This window comes from Mugil cephalus, chromosome 9, assembly GCF_022458985.1.
Source record: "Mugil cephalus isolate CIBA_MC_2020 chromosome 9, CIBA_Mcephalus_1.1, whole genome shotgun sequence".
Classification (NCBI taxonomy): domain Eukaryota; kingdom Metazoa; phylum Chordata; class Actinopteri; order Mugiliformes; family Mugilidae; genus Mugil; species Mugil cephalus.
Genome location: NC_061778.1, coordinates 24601273 through 24625450, shown reverse-complemented (window position 1 = coordinate 24625450; position 24178 = coordinate 24601273). Strand labels below are relative to the sequence as shown.

General features: G+C 40.1%; 1 protein-coding gene across 2 annotated transcripts in view; it reads right to left on the bottom strand.

The window, feature by feature from the left end:
• Nucleotides 1-23031, bottom strand: part of zbbx (zinc finger, B-box domain containing) — a 58534-nt gene extending 35503 nt beyond the window's left edge. For both annotated transcript variants that reach the window (XM_047593356.1, XM_047593357.1), the window contains exons 1-7: nt 22892-23031; nt 20661-20794; nt 20063-20176; nt 10825-10927; nt 9414-9465; nt 8749-8858; nt 6113-6208 (exon numbers count right to left, since the gene is read on the bottom strand). In XM_047593356.1, the coding sequence (XP_047449312.1) occupies nt 6113-6208; nt 8749-8858; nt 9414-9465; nt 10825-10927; nt 20063-20176; nt 20661-20725 (540 nt within the window). In that variant the 5' untranslated portion in view covers nt 20726-20794; nt 22892-23031. The remainder of the gene's footprint in view (nt 1-6112; nt 6209-8748; nt 8859-9413; nt 9466-10824; nt 10928-20062; nt 20177-20660; nt 20795-22891) is intronic.
• Between the last annotated feature and the right edge of the window lie 1147 nt (nt 23032-24178).

The following is a 24178-nucleotide window of genomic DNA, read 5'->3' as shown; positions in this document are numbered from 1 at the left end:
GCTGTCTTAGAGTATTAGTCATTTTATGACAGAATAAATTGCTGTTTTTTGTTTTTTGTCACATTTGACTAGTTATGCTATTTTGTTCCACACTGACATAATTCCATGTAAGAATAAAAGGCAGCATAGACAGCATATATAGACATTATATTAAGCCTATAGTAAACAAAGCATCTTTGTGGATGGATTACATGTCATCATCACTAGAAAACTAGAAAGAAAACTAGAAAGAAAGAACTAGAAAACTGGCTTATGACATTTAGGCGCTGACATGACAACATGTCTTGGGGTGGAAAAACTGACCTCTGTTATTGCATTTTGACATGGAGATTTAAGGTCAAAACGCAGGAGAAAAAAAACAGTGCAATGTACACACGTTGGCATTATGACAGGGAGAATTTGATGAATCATTGATGATATTAGGCAGGTCGCTTTAAAAGGCTATTTGCAGTCTCACAGTTGGCTGGTCAAAACCAGCAGCTTAGCTGATCTCTGGTATAATAGAACCACCTGATAAAACAGTGTCTATGAGCAGTCTTCTAGATGCCCCTTGACATCTAGCCAGGGTGGGCCCATGTCACAAGCAACTTATGGCTGACATTGGTTAATGGGTTTAATACGTGAAGCGTCATGAGATTACTTCCCTTGGTAACACCTGACACTTTCTCCTGCAGGAAGGAAGCAAATCATATGTTCAGCGTATCCTAGTCAGGACCCCTTTGTTTATGTGATGGATTCTCCATCTGGTCTTGAACACTTGCACACTAATAATGTTGTTATAGATGGATGAATTTGTATATGCCCAATCTGGCAAAGGCTGAAACTTGTTCTCAGTCTGAAATATCTTTAGTCTCATCAGTGATGAAAGCTCAGTGCTGCTCATTCTGTGATACACTATCCATGTGCTGAATTCAGTTTCTCGTGGGAGGAATTTGCCTGTGGCTATGAAATCTTTAAAAATCAAATCTTTATGTGCAAACAGTTCCACAAGCTCGGGGACATTACTTTACTCATCCTAAGAGAGTCCGATGACAAATCTTTGTAATGCAAGTATTTCTGAACTGTGTAACTGCTGCGGACAGCTGTTTTTATAGGTGAACATCAATGGACACTGAAAGCCACGGTAAGCCTCAGACTAAGAGCTTGTCAGATCATCTAACAGTATCTAAAACCCCCCTTTGTGACACAGTAATTGCAGTGGGTTGAGGAACTTTCTTAAAGGTACAAACTAAAAGCCACAACTTCACAAAATGGTCATGTGTGCAGGGCTTTAAAAGTGGGTACTGTATGTCTTTGAATTTCACTTTCAAGCTGTCTTTTTTCATTCTTTAGACAACATTACTTTAGCTGACTATGGCACAATGAATTCCTTCAAGGGCACAGAACATGTTCAAAGATAAGCAATGTTACCACAATATATCAGAAAGCAACCAAGAGAATGTGTAGACAACCGAGTTATACACCCTTAATTTTTGCTGATTTTTTATCATTCTGTGCATCTTGTGAAGCTAGATTTTTGATGACTAGGTTTGGGCTTGGCTTTGCTCCTGCTAGATACTTCATTGGGGTTGACTGACACAGCGCAGACTCACCAAATCAGAGAACTACCGGCAATGATGGCAGACTGTGACGTCGCCTGTGTCTGGCCCAAAAGTTGTGCATGAACACAGTGACTTCTGAAATTGCCCAGAAGATGACCCCATGTGAGCAAACACCATCACTGCTGGGTAGCGGTCATCCACAACAGTGACTGTAAACAGTTTAAACTGCAGCAAAAACTCCCTTTCTTTAAGTAACAAGGCAACATTAAATTCACTTGTGAATGTGAGAGCAGCAGGTGACAGAGGTCAGTCTTTATGAGTCTGATGTGATTAGGCTTTGTGTCTCTCAACTTACACCACTACAAAATGCTTTAAGTCACAAACCTTGTCTATTATTTAGTAAGTAATAGTAATAAAAAACAATTTTACCTAGTAATATACATTATAGCACTACATACTGTATGCTTCAAAGGTGTGTTGGAACAATGAGATGCTGGTGAAATAAAACAGTTTCATAACTTACTACTACATATTACTGCGGGACTAAAACTGATCTGTAATGTGACTTCATATTGTATGTTACAGCATGGCACGTCTACAGTACCTGCTACTCCACAAAGCTTAGACTAAATCTGATATCAAGAATGCTTTGCAAACATAACATGAGTGAGGCCAGACACACGAGCTGACGAGGTACTGCTGAAAGCCCCAACACCGTGTACAGATGAAATTAATATTCTTTTTGTCTTTCTGACTTGCATTTTGGCTCTCTTCCTTCATCATTATTTCCAAGGCAAATGAAACAGGATTAGCAGAGGAGAGAGAGATTTGCCTGTGTCAGCTGCATGTGTGTAATCCCTAGTCTTAATGTCCTGCCAAAACACACAGTTTTGCTTTACCAGTGACTAAAGTGAGATGAGCACCGAAGAGATGAAGAGAGAGAGTTGTCGTTGTTTTGCTGTGTTTCTGTCAGTGTCTCATGTCTTTGTACCAACGTGTTGGTCAAGTATCACACTGACATAAAGGCCAATGGCTGGTTAATAGTTTGCCTCGGTGTGTTGTATCTTTTTGTGCACAAACTCACAAAAAGCTTCTTCTTCCCAGAAGAGAACACATTCTAAGTCATGCAATGTACTATATTCACACAGCCACATCTATACAGGAAGTGTACCACAAAGTCAATCTCTATGTGCTGTATGCTCTTCTGGATGAAAATAATAGCACACAAGAAAACAACAAAGAAGCTGTCACAGTACAGCCAGCAGAAAATAGAAGATGCCAAAAAGAGAACATGGAGTAACTACATAATGCATGGGTACCAGGAATTACGTTGGTAGCCACCTAAACAAAACATAGGGAAAGAAAATGAGTACATGCATTCTGAACATAGTGGGAACAAAGTAAAGATGAAAACACAAGGCTGAATAAACGTACACTGTAACTTGGCAATCCTTAATATTATGGGCTACCGCATGCAGCAGTGGTCTTGATAACAGGTTAAAAGGTCAAAGTGCTTTTAGAGCAGGCCACAGTAACCTAAAGAATAAAGGGCGTGAGCAAATTAATGAAAACATACTATGACGATCGTGTACAAAATGCTCACAGATTCCTCTAGAGAGTCTAGAGTGACGGGTACAAATGCTACTGTAAAAACTAAGCTATAAAAGTTAAAGTTCCATATATTTATTATTAAACAAGACAACAAACTCTTTATCATGAGTATTAGGTAGGGTATATATCAATAAAGTCCTCCTATTAAAAATGCTTTTAGGACAAATTTGTTTTATGAGGCCATTGCTATGCAAATTCAAACCATTGTTCAAGCGTGTGTGTGTGTGTGTGAGAGAGAGAGAGAGAGAGAGAGTCAGCACACATGTGGTTACAGCTACTTTTCTCTTGGGTATTTGTGTGAGTTAAGCAAATAGATCTGTATGTTTGTAATGTATACCAACCAGTGTGCACTAACTGAGCTTGAGAAGGGCACATTTGTGTCTTAGGGTTTGCTATACATGTAGTATTTTGGTTCAAACTGTATGCACATAGTGCTTGATGCACTGGTCACCACTGTCTACATCCCTGGTGGGTCGGATCAACTTTGTTAAAATGAACATCCTCCCTAAATTTTTATATCTCCCAAATCTTTCTTTGACTCACTGGACTCAATCATAGAACCTATATATGATATATATAAGTCCATCTTCAAAAATCCAATCCTGCCTAATTTCCATCTTTACTACAGGACTGCTAATATACGCTGCATTACTTTCTGGTCGCACTTTCTTGATCAAGCTGACTGTTCGACATCGATGAGGATGGAGTTGAGTTCAGTCCAAAATGTTTCCATTTTGGCTCTGCTTGGGTCGCCGCACCCTCTCCCCCCAGGTAAGTGGACTGAGAGTCCGACAGTTTGGCACACAATGAGGGTATGGGCTCAGTTCAGGAAGCATTTCAGTTTACACGATTTCTCTCTCCTTAGTCCTAGTCCTTAGTCCTAGAGCTAGAACCCAGTCCACTGATTGCCCTTTTCAGCACCACTGGTGATGATGACACGCACTTCACTCCAACCAAAAGACGCACACTGTCCTCTGTCTCGGTTTTGGCCAGGCGTGCGATTCTACTAAGGGAGGAGGGATGCCTTTGTTTTCTTTAGTTTTCTGTCAGTTACAGTGTCTAAGTATATATACTGTATACTTGACTTCCAGCAGTTCCTTACAACACTCCAGGAATATTACTCCTCAGGAATCAGGGTTTGTAGGTGTGGCTAGTGGGTTGACTGCTGCCAGGGGCACTAACACTGTCGCAGAGTGAGTGTGTGGTTGGGCTACCACATATGCTTTTATGTACGTGTGGAAGGTTAGGCAGTTGTCCCATTTACCTCGGTAATGGTACATTTTAGAATATTTTTAAAATGCACTGGTGCACAAAATCTGAATATCTCTTTATAGCTGGACCCATAAGTAACATTTATTTAACATTCATTATTCTTTTCATAGTTTTGATTCATTACACAGCAGAATTTATACTGTAGTTCCCCATTGTCTGAAATGTGTCAAACCGTGTATCCCTGAAAATAACTTTTATGTGACACATTCGCAAGTTCATACCCCTGGTAAATGATGAAACAAAATTGCTATTGATTAAATAAAACATAAAAGTACAGGACTGTTGGACACATTAAATCGATTGATTAATTATTTTAATAGAGAATGCCATTCCAGACATTCTCTTTCTAGACAAACAAAGAGCTTAGAAAATTAAGTAGTTTTACTTCATGGAGGCAGTCTGGGACAGTATGGGCACAAAACTGCGTAGCTAACAATGGACTAATGTGTCAACTGTTACACACATAAATCGTCATAGGGCTGTGTTGATCAGACCAATTGACTGGCTTGCTGGACAACATTTTTCTTGCAGGATTTAGATATATACTGTAACCCACTGGTCACTTTTCTGTCAGATTTGCTGAAGCCAAAGTGTGTCCACATGACTGACATGGTTTTCTTTTCTGTACCAGCTCTTCCATGTCTGCACCTGTGACTGCATCAGTTAAACCTGCCAGATGCCGTAAACTGGGAGGGAGCACCCCAACCAAATCTGTGTCTCAGCGTGTGTTGACCTGTGAATATCAACATTAAAGCTACAGTGTGGGAGTTTTAAAGAGAGTAAAGAGTAAATTAATTCGTCACATTCAAGCTCTTGCCATATTTACACAATGATAATTCTGTTTATGTTAATTTGTTTAGTGTGCCATAATTTGAAACCTACTGTCAATGGCAACATTCCCATACTGGTGGACTGCTAGTCATCATTGACTGGTTCTGAGAGCTAAAGAAGGGGTTCTAGAAATACTGGGAGAATGATGGAGAATCGAGAGTTACAAATATAACTACAGTTCTATGAATTCAAAATCTCTGGCAAGATGAAGGAAGAAACTGCCTAGGAACCATCAAAGAAACTCAACGTTTACAGGAAGGATTACAGTCTAATAAAAAAGATTCACAATAAAGATGAAGACAGATTAGTGTTGGTGTGGATTTCCTTACTGAGGAGAAAGAAGTGCTTTCCACTTTAAGAATACAAGGGACTAACATACGATAGCCATGCATCAACATTACTTTCAAAGGCAGGTTGGAAGCAGCAAAGTTCCGAAAGTACCAGAGATTGTGAGCTCACGCTAACTGACAGCAGCTGGTTGTTCATCAGTGTGGTAAATGTTGATTCGCTGATCAAGTTATAGGTAAGCTCAAGAACATTAAGCTGGCAGACTGTGTGAAAGAATTCATTTATGAACATACTGTCTCCAGAGAACTAGGGTCAGTCAAAATGCTGGTTAATGAATTTATTCAACATACTGCCTGTCTGTGCATTTGTGCACGGGTGGAAAAGTAGATTGCATGCTGGAGCTGAGAAAAAGAGGGCAAGATGAGAGACAAGTAGATACTGAAGTCTGGGAAGCAGGATTTCCAAAAGAAAAATCATAGTGAAATGATGCCGTTGAAAGACAAAGAATGACAGACAGACAGACACGAGACGCAGGGAGGAGACGGGCTTGATGTGAATGTAACGCTCACCTGAATGGGGATCATTCTGTGGAGCTTCAGTGCCCCCTTCTGGTGAAATCTGGCAAAGCAGCCAACGCAGTAGTTCTCGGCACATTCGGCACACATCTACAACACAGAGACACGCGGTGCTGTCAGTGTGTGCGGGCACGCGTATGTGTGGGTGAGGCAGAATATGCGAAAGAGATCGATGTGAAGATTTATAAGATTAATCCGTATGCGCATGCACAGTATCTACTTGCACATACTTTATGTGTAGATGTGTATGTGTGTTTCTGAGAGAGAAAGCAAGCACTGGAAGAAATGCCAGGGTTTCATGTATTTGTGTGTAAGTGTGTGTGTGTGTGTGTGTGTGTGTGTGTGTGTGTGTGTGTGTGTGTGTGTGTGTGCGTGCATGTATGTGTGTGTGAATGCATCTTAAGGGAGGTCATTATCATTTCTATCTGCAAGAATCTGGTCTTATTAGTGAGAAAAAGTCCTTGCATCAGCAGGTTAGGGAGATGGGCCTAGATCGGGTGGACAGAGCACAGAGGCAAGGCCAGGAGGACTGGAGACATGAAGAAGACGCAGTTCGATGGGAAAAAGGGACCAAGGCTTTGTAACAACAAACTATCATATGTTTTATGTTTTACAAGTCTTTTCTGTGTCTGTGGTTTCGTCACATGTAGCAAGACAACTTTAGAAAGTATAGTTTAGGCTTAGTTTCTATCGCAGAGGTTGCTCTGGAAAGTATTACTTGGACTCATTCTTTTTGTCCCTTTAGTCTCTTCCTTAGTGACCTATTTAATCATTGCTTACTCTAATGGATAATTAAGATAAACAGGGCAGTACAACAAAGGAAACAACAGACAGTTCTTTTCAATTTTCTTGTGGATGGATAGAGGTCACAGAGTGGACATTTCTACCAGCAGATTCACAAGTGGATCCTGCTTCTTTTTCTACACTCTTTTATCTCATCTGTCTCTCTTTCAGTTATTTATTATACATTGTTGGGATGAATGCATTTATGTGTGATATTGTGTTCATTCTTTTCTCTCACTCGGGGTTGGTATGTGCATGTGTGTGTGCACAGGCAAGCCTACGGCTGCGACATTGCCCTTTAATGGTCCCATAAAGCAGGGCCTCATTTCCCCTCTCAGGCCTGAGGATAAATTACAACCTCTCCCCAGGGACTATGCATCCTTATCAGGCTGCAAGCAGCATATCACTGAACATTTGGTGCTATGCAGAAAGAAATGAAGAACTGTTTTGCCTGGGTGACTCTAGAATACAGCAACAGCTAGGCGTGTGTGTGTGAGAGCGCACATGAGATTGTGGTAAATGATGTGCCAGTATGTGTGAGTCATAGTTTAAAATAAGCCCAAATGTGTATATGACTGTGTGTGTGCATTTTTGTGTTAAAGAGCAGTTCTAGACACAATGGCACAGACAGTTGTAACACTTCCCATTATTGCCATCATTACAGGCTACTAGAGCTATCCAAAACGTGTGTGTGCATGACTGCAGTGTGTGTATCTGTGTGTGCATTTAGCAGATGTGCTTTCCCAGACTGCCATTAAACCCATCGCTAGGGCACACTGGGGGCAGTGGAACCTTCATTGGACAGTTCAGTGCCACCATCATCAAAAGCACTATCAAGCAAACAAAAACATTATAAACAAATGTTAATGCATTGTGTGTGCTGCACTTAACTAATTCCACAACACAAGCCAGCTCAAGCAGTTCAACTCTTCCCTCTACTTCCTTTCCTCTAGTAACTCTCTCTTCCTCTCACCACGACACTGTAGCAGCACTTTAGCACTGTACAGCTCCCTCGGTTATTGAATACTGAAGTCTGACGACTTAGCTCAGTACGCTACAGTACACTTTATGTATGGATGCTGTATGTACACACAGATTATGTACATTCTCCGTCTTCTACACACATACAGTTGCTTGCTGTGGTCCCTTGTGAACAGCAGTGGATGAAGCAGACAGAATAAACAATGGCGCCCTCAGAGGTCTCAAGTATCGAAGAATAGATCCAACTAAACTGTTATCAGTGCAAACACAAACACACAGATAGGCCGTCAGATCAGACTGCTGTGGAGCAGGGAGACGAAAGAAAAGATAAATGTGACTGAGGGAGTCCAGAAAAAAAGACAGGCACAGGTCGGACTATGGAGGATGGACAAATTGAGAGAAGGGATAGAGAAGAAAAGGTGCAGGGAAGAGAGAAATATGGGTGAGCCAATGGGACAGAGGAGGCTAACAGCTGAGAGAAAGACTAGATGGGCAGAAGAGAGGACTTTAAAACACCAGAAACAAATGAATATATAGACAACGGGTGAGTGATTGAAAGAGAGTAAAAAGAGATGAAACAGGAAATAGGATAAATGAGAGAACTTGTTAATGAACTCCTTGCATTTTTAACTTCACGTAAATGTTTGTGTGTTTGTAACTGTCAGTGTCAGTTATCAGTTTACACATAACCTTTTTATCTGAGCTCAGTCCTTTAAGAGATGGTAAAAGTGACTCGACAATAAGTGACATCTGATCCCTTAAAACAGACCATTTGCTTTTGACTCATTAGAAACCTTCAAGAATACGTTAGAGCAACAAGAAGTCCACACACTGTCTTTTGGGTGCATGTGTGTTTGTGTGCATACTAGTCCAGCAGTCTTGGCTTCACACTGTCCACAGATCGTTCCTTTCAGTCTGTTTTTTCTTGCCATCTGAAGACCCACGGTGGGAGGAGGAGGTGGTGGATGAGGTGGGACTAAAAAAGAGCAAGCACACTGTTGTTAACACTTGGAGAGAGGATTGAGTTTAATGTTGTTGACACATTTATGTAACTGACTCCCTCCTTAGTCCAAGAGACAAACAGAGAGAGAGGTGTTCAAGGAAAATGTTCACAAGAAGCAAAGATGCTTATACAGTGAGCTTGAATCTTTAGTGACTATTACTCACATACCATCAGCACATTTTGAAACATTTTGATTCCAAGTGTGCATCTCTGCCTCAGGCATGTCCCCAACATGAAAAAATAGGCCAAGGTTGGCTAATGGTTAGAGGTACCTGTCTTTAAGTGGAGAACTCCACAGCCTAGGACCTGTTACTGTGAAGTACTTGCCTTAAGGAAACAACAGTGAACATAAACCATGAAGCGCTATGTGTTCCAAATCTGGTGTTTTGTAGCTGCTCTTAAACAGCAAGGTCAATGTGGAGGGTAAAATCTCAGTATAAGGTCAAAGACCAACAGTATTAGACTGCACATCCCAGTGAAGTCTACCTGTTGAAGCTACTAAGGCTCAGGTGGCTGTAAACCTCTCACCTATCAGTGGTTCGTCCTTCAGCACTCGGATCTTCAGTTTGCCTGCTGACAGCTGTTGAGAAAGCACCAAGTAACAAATCAGCATCGGCAATCCTGGACACACGTGTGGGTATGTACGGGTAAATATATGTGTGTGTGTGTGTGTGCGTGTGTGTGTGTGTTTACGTTATATTGCTGCTGCAAAGCAATGACTTGTAACCAGTGATTACTTCAAGCCCCAAGAGATGGGTAAAAATGAACATTTTTAAACCATCATCACAACAAATATCATTTTGTAATATAATAATAAAATATAGTACTAAAATATGTGTTCTTTTTGGCAGGAACCATTAAATATCCGCTAATCAAAAGGTAAATAATAATGACCAGCCACCCTTGCGATTCTGCATGAAATGGTTTGGTCCCACCTTAGCGCATCGGTAGCGCAGGCTGCAGTCCATATTTGCTAGATCTATAGACATAATAAATTATTACTATGGCTACATCATTCACAATGCTGCCCAGTAGCAAAGGAAAATCGTGTTTCAAAAAAAGGAAAAAAGGAGAGACATAAAAAAGACGCCATGTGAGCCAGTTCTTCTGCAAGAAAGGTGTGTACCTTCTATAGTTTGTGAGTGGCAGAAATTAACCTGTTCATCGTGCAATAAGATAGCTACCCACGGGCTAGAGTTAGGGTCCGTGTACCATTCATTCATTTGAATTTAAATTCAGACTGGAAAAACAATCAAATAGAAAAACTGTTTGTTATTTCATTATTTGTTTTGCAATGTCAAACAAAAACTTGGATCTCTGTTTCTAATATTAAACTGACTACACTGAAATCCCTTTACTGTACTTCATGAGGTACTCTGGTCCTGAAGAAATTAGGCATATGATGCATCAAACCAAGTTGTACCCCACACAAAATTCATTCAAAGAGTCTGCCCAGACTGAAAGGAATTTTCAATTGGCTTGACAGGCGTGATATAAAAAGTCAGCACCTAATAACCATGGAACTGTTTGAACTGATTGTTTCTTCCTGGCAGGAATAAATCCATTCTTTATTTGCATGTTAACTCTACTTGGAGTGAACCTCGTCATGAGTTTATGGGAGGGATAAAAACACGTGTCTGAAAAGAAGATGGAATCTATGCAGCGTGAGGCCATCATGGTCACCTTACTCTGGAACTGGATATATGGAATTGGACTGGAATTAATGCAATGTTGTCTATAATGTTAGGGAAAAAAACTTTCTGAAAGATTGGATGCTCCTCAGTTGGTAAAGCCACTTTGAGCATATCAAATATCATTTGAATGCCATATTTAAAGTGGCTGCATCGTTCAATATGACAGCGTAAATGCAAATGTAGGCTGACAGACAGATCAAAATACAATACAGACATCCAAAGACATATATATATATCACGTGTACCTTCTGAAGTTGGATCTCCTTGTTCTTCTTGGAGCTGTTTGTTAGGGAATTGCTGTTTGAAGAAGCACACCGTCCAGACGTCCATCTAAAATTTCCTGAATTTCTAAACAGAGGGAGGAAATAAGAGAATTTAACTAAATCATGAGAAGTGAAACGGTCATTAAATGTCTCAGTCCTTGATTTGAGTTGCTTATTCTTCACACATCCACAAAGAGACACAGAGAATATTCATTCTGAGAGCACAATTGTCAGACTGTTCTGAATGGACTAGATACCGTGCTATTCCTGTATTTTCAGTAAATAAAAGGCTGTGGGTTTAAGAAATTAAGACTCCAAAGTTTCTCACCGTGCTTCTGTGCTAAAAAAATGAAAAACAATAAAGAAAAATGAAAATGTCTTGGCTACTTTTTATAAAAAGAAATATAAACAATATAGCACAAAATAGCCCTTCTGTTGTTAGAAGACTCAAACAGCACAGAAATACAGACAAACAAGCACAGATATTTGGCCTTCCTACCAAAAGTCTTCCACATGCAAGGTTACAGGGGCTTAAGTTTTACATTGCATGGTTAAGTCTAATATAGGGGCTGTTTTTCATCTCACTGTAGGCAACAGAGACAGATTAAGGATACAAGATATCAATTACAGTATATATTTATGCTTGTACATAAAAGACTGCAAATCAATATAGACTATTAAATAAAGCAACAACATGAATAAAGTAAGATATGAGTTGGCCTTCAGGAGAGTGTGCAAGGTTGGAGTGATGCGGCCAAATGAAACAAAAACAACATTAAGCATGGACATGGACTGCGCAACAAGATGTGCAGAAATTGACACACAAGTGCACGTTAACGAGTGACATCTTCCTTTGGTCAACATGAGAAATTAAAGTTTAATTGTGCAAAAAAATATATTTTTGATTTTCCAATAAGTGGAGTGTAGTTTCAATGTAAATACACATCATTGCCAAATATAAATAAGCTTGAATATGCTCAGCTAAGGGAGACAATGTAATGAGTCACTGATCGAATTAGTGCTGTACTGGAGTACAGGAGGCCCTGTTCAGAGCTGGTATTAACATGCATCCTGGGTGATCCTACCACAAGTGGGCAGCTTTAAGTACAGATGAGAGCACATCAAAGGCTATAGGTTCTGTAAAGCATCTATAGTCAAATTTGTTATAAAGTTAAAGTCAACTGAATCAGGTTATCTGAAGATTTGACCAGACCGCTTTAATAGCTTTAAAAACACACAACGTATCTTTGTGTAGTTACTCCGTTGATAACGTCTTGTATATGCAGAGGTTTGCCTCAGTCGTTCAGAGACAAAGCACAACTGCTATTGTGAATGTTGAACTGCAGGAAGGGCAAAAGCACTGTGTTGATTACGCATTAGTTTTAGATCAGATCTTGTCTGTGGCAACAGGGATTGGAGAAAGTTTGTTTATAATTATGCTCATTGCCTGTTTGCTATGGGATGTAACAGTGGTTAATTCACTTTTGAAGTAGCTTTTAAGGAGAGTGAGAGTACAGACCTTTACTAAGAAGGTTTTAGTTTGACTTTGTGGATGTGTTGTGCCTGAAGCAGAAGCACAAAAATCTGTGACGAGCTGATGTCAGCACAGCACCAAATTAGAAAAATGCACTGAACATGTTGAGAGAAGTCTGAAGTCTAAGCTTTTAGCTCACAGGGATTGCTTTTACCGATGTGGATTATTTGAAACCTGGCCATGTTTGATTTGAACATCTGACATTGTAACACTTTATATATGACAGAAATTGAGAAAAGCTTAGTGGATCCCCTTTAAAGACAATAAACACATCGGCCAGCTGGTTTGTGCATTCCCTGAGAACACAGTCTAGAATGTTATCAGCACCGATTGGCTGGTGAAACTTCACTTGGGAGGCCAGCTCTGCACTTCAGTCGTGATTAGGCGCAGGGCCTGCTCATCTGTCTAAGCAGGTGTCTTCCTTGGAGGAAGGATGCTGAGATGTACAAAGTACGCATAAAAGTTGTTGAGTCTACTGGGAAGGGCTCTATGGCTGCAGGTTTGGTTTAAGGCCAGAGAGGTAAAAAATGTACGCTAACTGTCACAGATGTGGTGGTGTATTTTCTGTGCATAGATTTTGTCTTCTTGATTGCCCAAGACAAATTTGCCCTGACAGCCCTGAGTTCAGCCTCATTACCTACTTTAAAGGCAGTGTTCTAGGGCTTCAACAGTAAACACATCTCTGCTGTGAGCCAGTGTGAGAGTAACCTCTTCTACAGATTTGCTAATGTACTTGGTCACAGTGTCTGTATTCTCCAAAAACCCTGTTCTTCGTATAAGGTCATTCACTAGTGGACATTCAAGGCTCAGAAAACCCAAGCAGACACAGTGAGAACATGCAAACTCAGGCATCAGTGCTAACCACCGAACCGCCCCATTTGGGGAACTTGTTTGAGTCATATATCAATCAATTTTATTGGTTTCACTGGTCTCAAATTCCCCTGACCATGTTGCTTCATTACAAGTCACTGTTATTAACATTCTGTGACCTCTCCACATTGCTGCTTGCACCTTCACTTTGATGTTAATGTTATCTTCTTAGGTAGCTGCAGATCTAAATCTGTCACAGCATACGTTGCTTCAGTGGTAAGTTGGAATGAGCCTCACTGACCTGGGATCAGAAGTGACTCTGTTAGCCAAGTGGATGTTGGTGTAAACCAGTACTATTACGTTCTCACCTAAAGGTAGCAGGAATGCTACACACACACACACACACACACACACACATGTAATAGATGTAGGGTGAAATACATGAACTTAACCTATATACAAATATGCAGAGACACGCATGTACATGAGTATAGTGACACTTCTGTCATTTGCAGAAAGTGAAGAAATGTAGAGAGATTCTCATTTAGATGTGAGTACTCATGCTCATGTTGTTGAATTATTTATGCTATTTATGCTATTGTGATGTGGGGCTGTCTTAGAAAGAAGTTTATTTTGGATTGAGCTGGCAGCCTGTCACGGCTCGGAAACTCTGAATCTGTACACGCGCACGCGCGTGTGTGTGTGTGCAATGGCAAGAGGTGCCAACACCCCATATGCCTTCACTGTGCTGTGCTGACACTGAGGGTGGGCGTCAGGTAATCATCCTAGCGACATCACCTTGGCAACTGGACTGTCGCTACGGGAGACAGTTGAGGCACACCCCTGTCGGTGCAGGGTGACAGGGTGTCCCCTCAGGACAGGCAACCTGGAGAGATAAAGTGTGAGTGTCTGCTTATGTGTCTCTGTGGACTGCATTAGCAAAGACCGCATTATCTAATCCACAAAGGCACATGCTGACTTACACCCACACATATGCATGAGTGAACACACACTTCAAAATAGTATTAGTTTTTGTAAACAGCACAGATACACATTCCCACAGTCAATGTCGCGAACATACAAATTAAGACAAAATTCCATCTCAGCACACTGCATCAAGTTTGAATCCTCCACTGAAAACTGCAAAGTTAAATACATACTACCAAAGGTTATTATTCAATACTTTCTACATAAAACAACAACTGTATTGAGTACTGTTACAGTTTTACATCATGTAAGTGAGTACACATTTGTGTGGCATTTCCTTAAAGGGATACACCACCGCTATGTTAGCTTAGCATAGATGATGTAATGTGTTGTTCACAAAAGTGATAAATAAACTTAAGTATTTTCCTAATTACTTCTTGTGACCTGTACATTCACATCAAGTGCAAATGTCAAAGCAATTAACATGAAGGGATCGCCAAGGGCAGATATAGACTTGAGACTATATTCCAGCAAAGCACCGCTGCCAGGCACAAAGACACCATGTAGCACCCTGTCCAGCGCTGGTCACTTATCCACCTCTGAGGAATACAGTGAGTGACTAAATTTCACATAGGGTGGCGTCTTAAAGGACTGTTTGAGGGTTAAGACTTGGTTTTAGGGTTACAGTTTGAATTAGGATTAAGGTTAAGGCTTGAGTAAGAGGTGTAGAAACGATGAGGCTATTTGCAAAGATGTACAAACATGCAAGGCAGTGAGGGCCAATTATTTCACAAAGACAAACATTGACAAATAACATTTCTGCATCATTGTCAAAGCACAAGAAACACATTATCTTAGAGCAAACATCCATCCAATATCCAGATGTACCACGATGAAAGCAGAAAAAACTGCAAACCACTCAATGTTAACCCAAGGCAAACACCACCTGTCTCTCCTGGGCACACACAAGCCTGGCTTACACAACCGGCAAACACACACACACACATACACAACTATCACCTTTAACTGACCCATCTTACCCAAAACGAGAAGAGACAACATCTGCGGCCCCCTCACACACACAAATGCATGCACACTTGGAAGCCTAATCCCAGAGTAATCCCGCACCTCTCAATAGCCTCCCAGTGTCAGATGAGAGACTGTGTGAAAACAGACAGAGAGCGAGCGCTTAACAGACGTTAATGCATTCTTGACCAGCATGAGTAGTGGTAGATCGCAGGGTCAGTGCGAGAGTACGTATGCAGTATGAGGAGGAGCAGCCAAATGAAAAGTCCGAAAAAAGGAAAAACCACAAAGCTCAGGGACAACCAAGGAAACAGGAAAAAGTATCTCTCAACTGTACTTTTGATAAAACAAGAGCAAGTGTCTTTAAACTGTGAGGCCTAAAGACGAAGCTACATTAAACCTGTAGCTCTAGCAGGACACAACAGAGAATGATGTACTATGTTTGCCCCTAGCTGCTGCTCTGGCTTTATTATCGCCTGTGTACCCTTCACAAACTGATTATGCCACACCTCCTCTCAGCAAACTGAATTCGTTTGTCTATTCTTCGGGTGCACACATGAGAGAGCGCGCGTGTAGCCCGACTCCAAGACAAAGATGAACAATTCATCTACTCTGGAAGCTCTGCGATCTAACGGAGAGAGAGAAAAACAGAGAAGTGCATAACACTCACGCACCCTACAGTGCACAGCCGGAGAATAAATCACAGCTTTAAGATCCTCGGTAAAGGCTTGTAACAGATACCCACACGTGTTCTGAGAGGAAAAGACAGACAGGACGCAGAGGAAAAATTCAGGTAACCTTCACGTCACATATGAGAACTACTTATTGACCACATCACCTAAACCCCAGTCTTCTTCTGCTTCCTGCCCTATGTGTCAAAAGGGAAATGAAAAGAAGGAGTTTTGTACCAATTAAATGATTCAAGCTGTTAAGGTTGTTTTCACAGCTGAGACACTACGGCATCACTACACTCAGCATTCAGACAAAAGGGTGAGAGGGAAATGCATCTACATCTAATTGTGTGACAGGAGATGAGTATTTGTTATATTTTTGTACCTAATGTTGCGTTCAAACTGCGTTCATGTGTTTAACAAAGTACCACAAACTTTTCTCACACTTTCCAACTCTTTTATACAAAAGTTTGTGTACAACAAACTTTTTTTTTTTCACGTCTTTCAAGCTTTCTCACAGTCAAAATAATTATGGCCTAATATTTGAAAGAGCTCGTGCGTGTCTTTGCTGATTTAGTAACACAAACCAGAGGGAACCAAAAAACTATGCGGCACACTCTGTAACCCACAAAGTGTTTAAACCACACAAATGCTATTATTTATGGAGGACTGGCATCACAAATAGACACAGGCTACCGCACACACGTCCTGGTGTATCTTGGGGCTGGTGTGCAGTAAATGTTGCAGTATTTCAGAGTGACAGGAAACACTGTGTTTATGTGCTTATCATTTGTGCAGCCTGGACGAGATCCCCCTCTCCCCTCACTGATATATTGCTTCTTAATTAGAGGCAGGTCTCCCCCATAAAAACAAAGCAATAATCATATACAAGGACATACACACTCACAGAGCCAAGACATTTCCCAAAACAACGCATGTGTGATGATGGTGATGTATGTACCAACAGAAATCCATCAGAAAAGTGTGTTTCTGTCCACACATCAGTTCTTAAGCAGCGATGGTAAGTGTGCATTTGTGTACGAGACGATCATTTTTTGTCTCATATGAAGGAATCCGTGTATACAATACGCACACTCTGCTTCTCTCTAAAGCTGCCCCTGAGTTATGTGCTCATATACTGTGATATACACCCCTATTACGTCGCTCTCCATAACTTCACGTGGGTAAAACATCTCACGGTTATTAATGAAATGAGATGAAATGAGGTGAACTGGGATCAGAGTATAAAACTATCACATTAATAACCAGTGTTTGTTTTCATTCTGCAAATTAATTTCCTGCTCACACGAGCTGAAATGCCCCTCAATCTGAATTTGTTGGATAATAGTCATAGTAATGGGCCAGGTACTTACTCTGTAATGAAATGGAAAAAGAAATACTACCGTGCGTGGGCTATCCAATCTGTTTTAAATAATGTGATGATACACACGTAAGCTTTTTTTTTTTTTTTTTGAATAGTCAGAGAATACAGACCGAGGCACTAACATAAAAAAGTGGCAGTTTTATCCTATTGAAAACTGTGTTAAATTTGACAAGAAATCCAGATTTATACTGAAAAATCACTCACACTGTCACATTATAGAAAAATACATCCTTTTGGGGTTCAAAAACAGGTCCACATATTGCAAATCACTACATTTAAACTGGAATACTAGGTAACGCTTAGGAAGGATTAGTGTTAGGTCAGATGTAGTTATGTATGTAAATTGCACACCAAGTCTATATTTATTGTATGGTATTTTTTAACTTGTCATGTACTAAAAAATGACACAGAGATACTTTGCACACAGAGTCAGAGTAACATGATATCGAGGTCTTCTCATTCCTTGAAAGTAGAAAAAGAATGTTATCACCATCCAGAGCAAGGACAGCTCCACTTGCTGATACAAGAGCTACTAAATTATCCTAATGTCTTTATGGTCTGTGTCAGAGTGTCAGTGGTCCAGTCTGATACACTGCCAGCATGACTGGAACCACACATTACATGAATTCATTTAATATGATGGTGCTGAGCAGTTAAAAAAAAAAAAAATGTAATTACAGACAGAATTTCAGTTAACACGAGAAGAGGTGGTGTTTATTTATAAATGTGATAAATACAGACTTGGTGTGTAGGTAAATATAATGTCCTCGCAACTGTGCGATACGTCAGATATGTTGTGACTGACACACTCACAAATTCTATCACCAATTTCTCACTAAAGGGAAGCTGCTCGCAATCTCAAAGCTCACTGAACTGTATCATGGGAATAACATATGGTTCATCTATTTTGAGGAGTGATTTTTACAAGCCTCTGAAACACCACGGCGCTCAACTGAAACTTTCAAAAATGCAAAGTTGCCTCTTCTTGTGTTACTTGTTTAACACTTGCTTTTCATGCTGCCATAGCCAATTAAAATTAAATGAACACGAGTCTTTCTAGAAATAAACTACCTCACATGCTGTGAACGAATGTAAGCCTTGATGGAAAAAATAATTAGAATTGCAGGGGTTAAAAAAAGCCTCCAAAATGGGTACAGTCAAGACTTTATACATAAGCCACAGAGTTCAGTGAAGTGATGTTAAGTTGCCCACATGTCGTTGCTCCACTGACCTTTAGAACTGTCCACTACATGCGCATGAGCCTACTTCTTCTTTGAGTGGCTTTTTAAATTCTTGGGCTGTCTTTTTCTTGACCTTTATAGGTAGAGAAGTCATTGACCTCCCCCTCTCTCATTTGGTGTCCTCCTCCATCTGTCTCTATTATTCAGTGTCTCTAGTTCCTTGGTTGTTTGCTCTTTTACAGCTGTAGCAGTTTTCCACCTCCTCTGCCTCACACACTGCATCATGCCCCTCCATTAGTCACCTGCTCTGTTCCCTACGTCTCCCAAGTAACTGTACTCGTTCTCCAGTCCCTCTAGGTTTAAATTAATACTGCCCTTTTTCTTTCATTTCTCCCTCTTCTATTTTTTCAAATAGTATTTTAGCTAGTTTTAGATTTTTTGGATAGTGAAAATTTGAATGAAAAACTAAACATGAGAAGCAGAGGAAGGGGAATTAAATGTAGTAAAGTATTTGTGCTTGCCATTCGGTCAGCTCATCCTCCATTCACCTGGCCTCCTTCTCTCTGTTTCTATCTCTCCTTGTGAGAAATGTCATCACACAAGTGTATGGCATTTCAAATTGAAGTTTCCTTTCATCAGAATGACTTTATTGATCGCAGGGTAAATTACTTAACTATTACTTAACTTTACTGAGTGAGAGTTTTTGCAGTTGCTTCCGTACCATGCTGCTGCAGTCAATTAAATGATGCCAAATAAATGTTATTTATTACCACACTAATGTAGAAATGGTTCAGTTTTGAGGAAAGTTTGTAAATAGTCTATTAAAATAGAAGTAATGTGTATCTCTACAAGATTCTGATGTTAACTCCCACCTCAGCTCCAAAGCAACAACTAAACAGCAGCAAACTTTAGATATCTAGTTTTCCAGTGTCACTCTGTGTGACATGAAATGTTATCGTGGTAGGAAATGTCAAGAGCAATAACATTTTATATTGAAAACAATCAAGAATTGTTCTCAAGAACTCATTCATACATCCAAATACCTGGGGTTGAAAAATGTTGAAACATTTGATCGCAAATATTTTGGTGTTGGAATTACTCCGTTTGTAACACAGAATAAAAGAGACGATCCCACTAAAGGCGAGAACTGTTCTCATATAGTAATTCTTATGTTTTGCCATTTCGCTATTGTTCTTATATAGATAGTTGATGCTGAATATTATATGTAATATCTAGTTTTAATAGAGAAAACTGATTTAAAAATTTGTCTTCAGTTCACATGGACAGAAATAAAATCAATTCATAACACGTTCAGAACTCACCCATAACACATTCTGGTAAAGCATATTACACAGTTTAAGTAAAACACATTTCAATGCAGCATTAGGATGTTAATAATGGATTTGTCTTAAGATTGCACTGCCTGTTAGTCTGGGTAATTGTATTTGTGGCATTTGTGTTATTGGCACAGGCCTAACCTAATGCTGCTTCTGCTCACACTTATTCACTACCCTATCTTTCGGTCTCCTCTCTACTCCCTTTTTCACCCTGTCTCCAGTATCTGTCTGCAGATGTCTGGTGTCGTACTTCCATTCTCACCTTCCCTCTTAAATTTGCTCTCCATCTCCACCTCCACCTGTCCACTGTCCTTCTTTTCTGGGATATTAACTGTAACAGTAATACTCACCCCCTCTCCTCCTTCTCTTTACTCATGCTGTCTTTCAGCTGTTGCAGTTTCTCCTCCATCTCTTTGCTCTCATTGGCCAGAGTTACAGTCTCCATGTGCATTTCTTGCAGGTTCCTATGGCAACATAAACACACACGCACGCACACGCACACACACACACACACACACCACACAAACATATAACACATATAGTATAAGCAATCAATCAACAAACAATCAATCATAGAAATGGCCTGCTCTCAGATTGGACAGTCAGGCAATCAGTATATTCAATTCATCCTCTGCAGCAGCAGATGCCTGTTGCCATGACTAATCGATACTTTAATCAATTAGTTACTGGATCAGGGTACCACCAAGCCACGTATCAATACAGTCAATTACCTGTTGGAAAAAGAGAAAGTACGGTACAGAAGACTGGACTATATCTCTAAAAAACTGTAAAATTCAGCACACTTGGCTGGAAGTCCATTTTATGAAATAGCAATTTTCTGGAAAGAATTTGAATGCTTTCAGATAAAAATAGCACGGCAGGCAAAGTAACCCTAATGCGCTTCTACCAAGCGACTTAAATCACATCATTGATCTTATCTCATCTTACCTGGCATTGAGCTTGACAGATCTGGCCTTGTTGTTGCGAAGGACCACAAAGTCATTTAAATTCATGTCTCTTCTTCCTGGTGGCTCTGGTATTCTGCCTGTGTCTTTTTTTTTTTTTTTTACAAAGTACCTCTTCTGCAATAAAAAGGCAGAGTAATGGCATAAAACTGGATATCACGCAGAACTCAGGCTAAATCATACACAGGCATAAATGGAAACTGCTGCAGTATAATGAGCAAAATAGCAGGGACAGATTTGCTCAAATGAATACAGAGATTAAAACAAGCAAACCTGAGCCTTTAAATTGTATTTAACACTCTTTTATAGATCACAAATGATTTAGGTGGTAAAAGTCAATAAAAAAAATATTTAAATACATTTTTATTGTAATCCTGCTTTTATTCCACAACATCTACTATGCACATATACTGTATGTTTTTATGCTGTGGAGCAACCCCTGTTTGCGCTTTTTTATGACTCAAAATAAACTTGCAACTTGACACTAAAGCAGCTATAATAACAATACAGACGTTAACCTATCGGTAGGAACTCATCTGCTAGGTGAGTGACGTCAATCGAAAGTGAGTGAGATATTAGTTTTGTTCAAGGTGGTTAGCTCTGAACAAAGTGCTCGACAATTCACCTGCTATAAAACTTTGAACACTATATTGTAGAAAGTTACAGCCAATGTAATAAAGTAAAATGAGAACTTAAAGAAAAGTCAGCTTGCACCACAGCCAACTAAACAATCTTCTTTTAGAGAAGACATTTTTACTTGTCAGTGCAGGAAAACAATATGTACGTATGTATGTACCTACAATCTTTAATACCTTACTATATCCAGCTATATCCAGCTCATCTTTTTGTAACAACTAAGTTACTATGACCAAGCACCTTGTGGATCATTAAAATCTGTCTAAATTGAAGTCTAAGTCTATTAAGTTTCATCTAGTAAGCTGTTGTATGCATGCAAAATTAGCTCTGGATAGCAAAATGCATGGATGGTGAATCAGTCTCAGCAGATTTGGTTGTAATGAAATTAACAATAGGTGCACTAACAATGAGACAACCCCCACAATAGGTGAGTGTTATCGGTGAAGGCCACTGCCATTTTTTCCCTCCTCATCTTTTGCGACAGTTTTTCACTAGTTTTGCATATGGTTAGAGTCAGATCACTGCTGGTGGTGTAAGGACATACCTTACACCACCAGCCATTGCACAGGCTGTCTAACTCCTCCAGAATGGTACGTGGCATTTGCCATAGAACACTACAATCGCCAGGAACCACTGCCACCCTGTATTTTTCACAGATAAGAGCAGGTTTACCCTGAGCTCATGTGACAGTCCGAAGAGTCTGGAGAACCTGCAGAGAGCATCATGGTGCCTGTAACACTGTTCAGCATGACCAGTTTGGTGGTGGGTCAGTGATGGTCTGGGTATCTATGGAGGGATGTGCAGACCTCTACAGGCTAGACAATGGCACTCTGACTACCACTAGGTGTCTGGATGAAATCCTTGGACCCACTATCAAACCCTATGCTGGTGTACAATAGAACAACTCTGGGGCTTTATGTTTTGGACCATCAGATGCCGCCAGGTTGGTGCTCAGACTGTCCAGATGTCAGTGATGCCCTTATCCAGATCTGGGAGGAGACATCCCCTAACACTCCTCCCATTAGATGCATGCCCCAACATTATCAGACATACATAAAAAGGCATCAGGGCCATACAAACTGCTAAGTACCTGCTGCAGTGAAATCTCACATATTTTTTTCACTTGAGTGTCTTTGATTTCAGTCCCCTGTCACCAACATGACATCCTTTCGTTCCTTACACATTACCCAGTCCATATCAGTCTAGATATCCTGCATGACTTTTTCCCATTTAGTTCTGATGTGTTTTGAAAATGTCCCTTAACATTATTCATTTTGAGCAGTGTAGATAATGGAGACATCCTCTGTGACAATATTAGAGTCAGTGCTAACGGCCGCCTTTTTACACTGCATTTACCAGGAAGTAGTCGTTGTAAAAGCTAAAGTTACCGGTGACTAAGCAACTGTATACTTAAGTCGACAGACAAAATAATTGTTAATGCTTTTTTATTTCACGAGCCTTTGGTGCTACTCCACTGGAAATTGCTTAATTAAACTTGTAAAAGTGAATTTGATGGCTTACGATCACGCGACACGTTATTTACTTTAACGTACACACTCCGGAAAATGTCGAACTTACCTAAATACCTCTGACTTTCTTTAGCCTGTCAGTGTATGATGGTATAGGAAGTCTTAGGTCACTTTTAAATTAATTTGTCTGAATGTGTCAGGTTTTCACCGGCTGCGTGGTTCCCCTCTCTCTCTCTGTGCTCAGAGCGTTTTTCTGTTGGTCTGTTGTTACTATGGCGACGAATGATTCTCTCGCGATAATGCGTCTGTTGGCGAGTTCACAACATATCCATGGGTTATCCAAAGAGCGTTTAAAAAGCAACTGGACGAAGACGTTTCGTCCGAGTAGCTTCTTCAGTTGTAAGAGACTGATGGGAAGTTTGAGGTTTACAGGTTTAAATAGGGAACTATGTGTGTAAAATCCTGTCCCAGGCTCCAGTATCAAGGTGCGAATGGGATTTAAAACTTCTTGGGGACAGAAATTAAGACTGTATTGTAAATTGATGGCAGATTATATCTCAGGCCGCACGATGTTAAGAAGGTTTAGAGAAGGTTGTTCCAATCTGACAATATGACATATTACCTTTTAAACACCTGAACTCAAACTGCTACTAGAAATTGCTGCCAAACATTCATTGTTCATTGTAACTTGGGTGCAATGACTTTTAAAGTTCTTCTGCTGCTTCTTGGCTCCCTTTACTTCACAGTTTCATTAATCGCATGTGTGTGTTGTGGTCTACATTTCCATGTCTTTATTACATTTCTCAAAAGAATTATTATTGTATGCCTTTTTTTTTCCCTCCTTGAATAAACATCGGAATCAAAGGCTTCCCCTCTTTGCCTTTAAGCTGCCACAAGTAGTGGGAATTCCCTTTTAATTAAAATCCTCACAGCATCATGATACATTTTTAAACCACTGATTGGAGCTTTGAACCCTCTTTTTCTTCCTGCAGACTTTAGAGATGTCTTCAGTCATCTTAGATGATGACGGTGTTTAGATCTTTAATGTTGACAAGCATTAGAGATCAGAGGCAAAAATAATTTCCCATTAGCCCCATGAGATAAATGTGCTGGAATGAATTTTATGAGACCAAAGTGAGTCAAGAGTGCATATGTGTGTCCAACAAGAGTGTGTGTGTTTGCTTATGTGCAATAAACCCAGTCAGTGACTATCACCTAAAGGTTCAGTGCATAAGCAAAGAGATATCTCAAATGAATCTGAAACGGTCAATAGTGCACAGACAAATCCTTGCAGTTACGTTACTAACATTTTATTTTACATACACTAACCTTTTGCCATGACATTAAGATTTAGAAGAAGTAAATTGGCGTGAAATTAGGGCATTTTGTTTCCTGA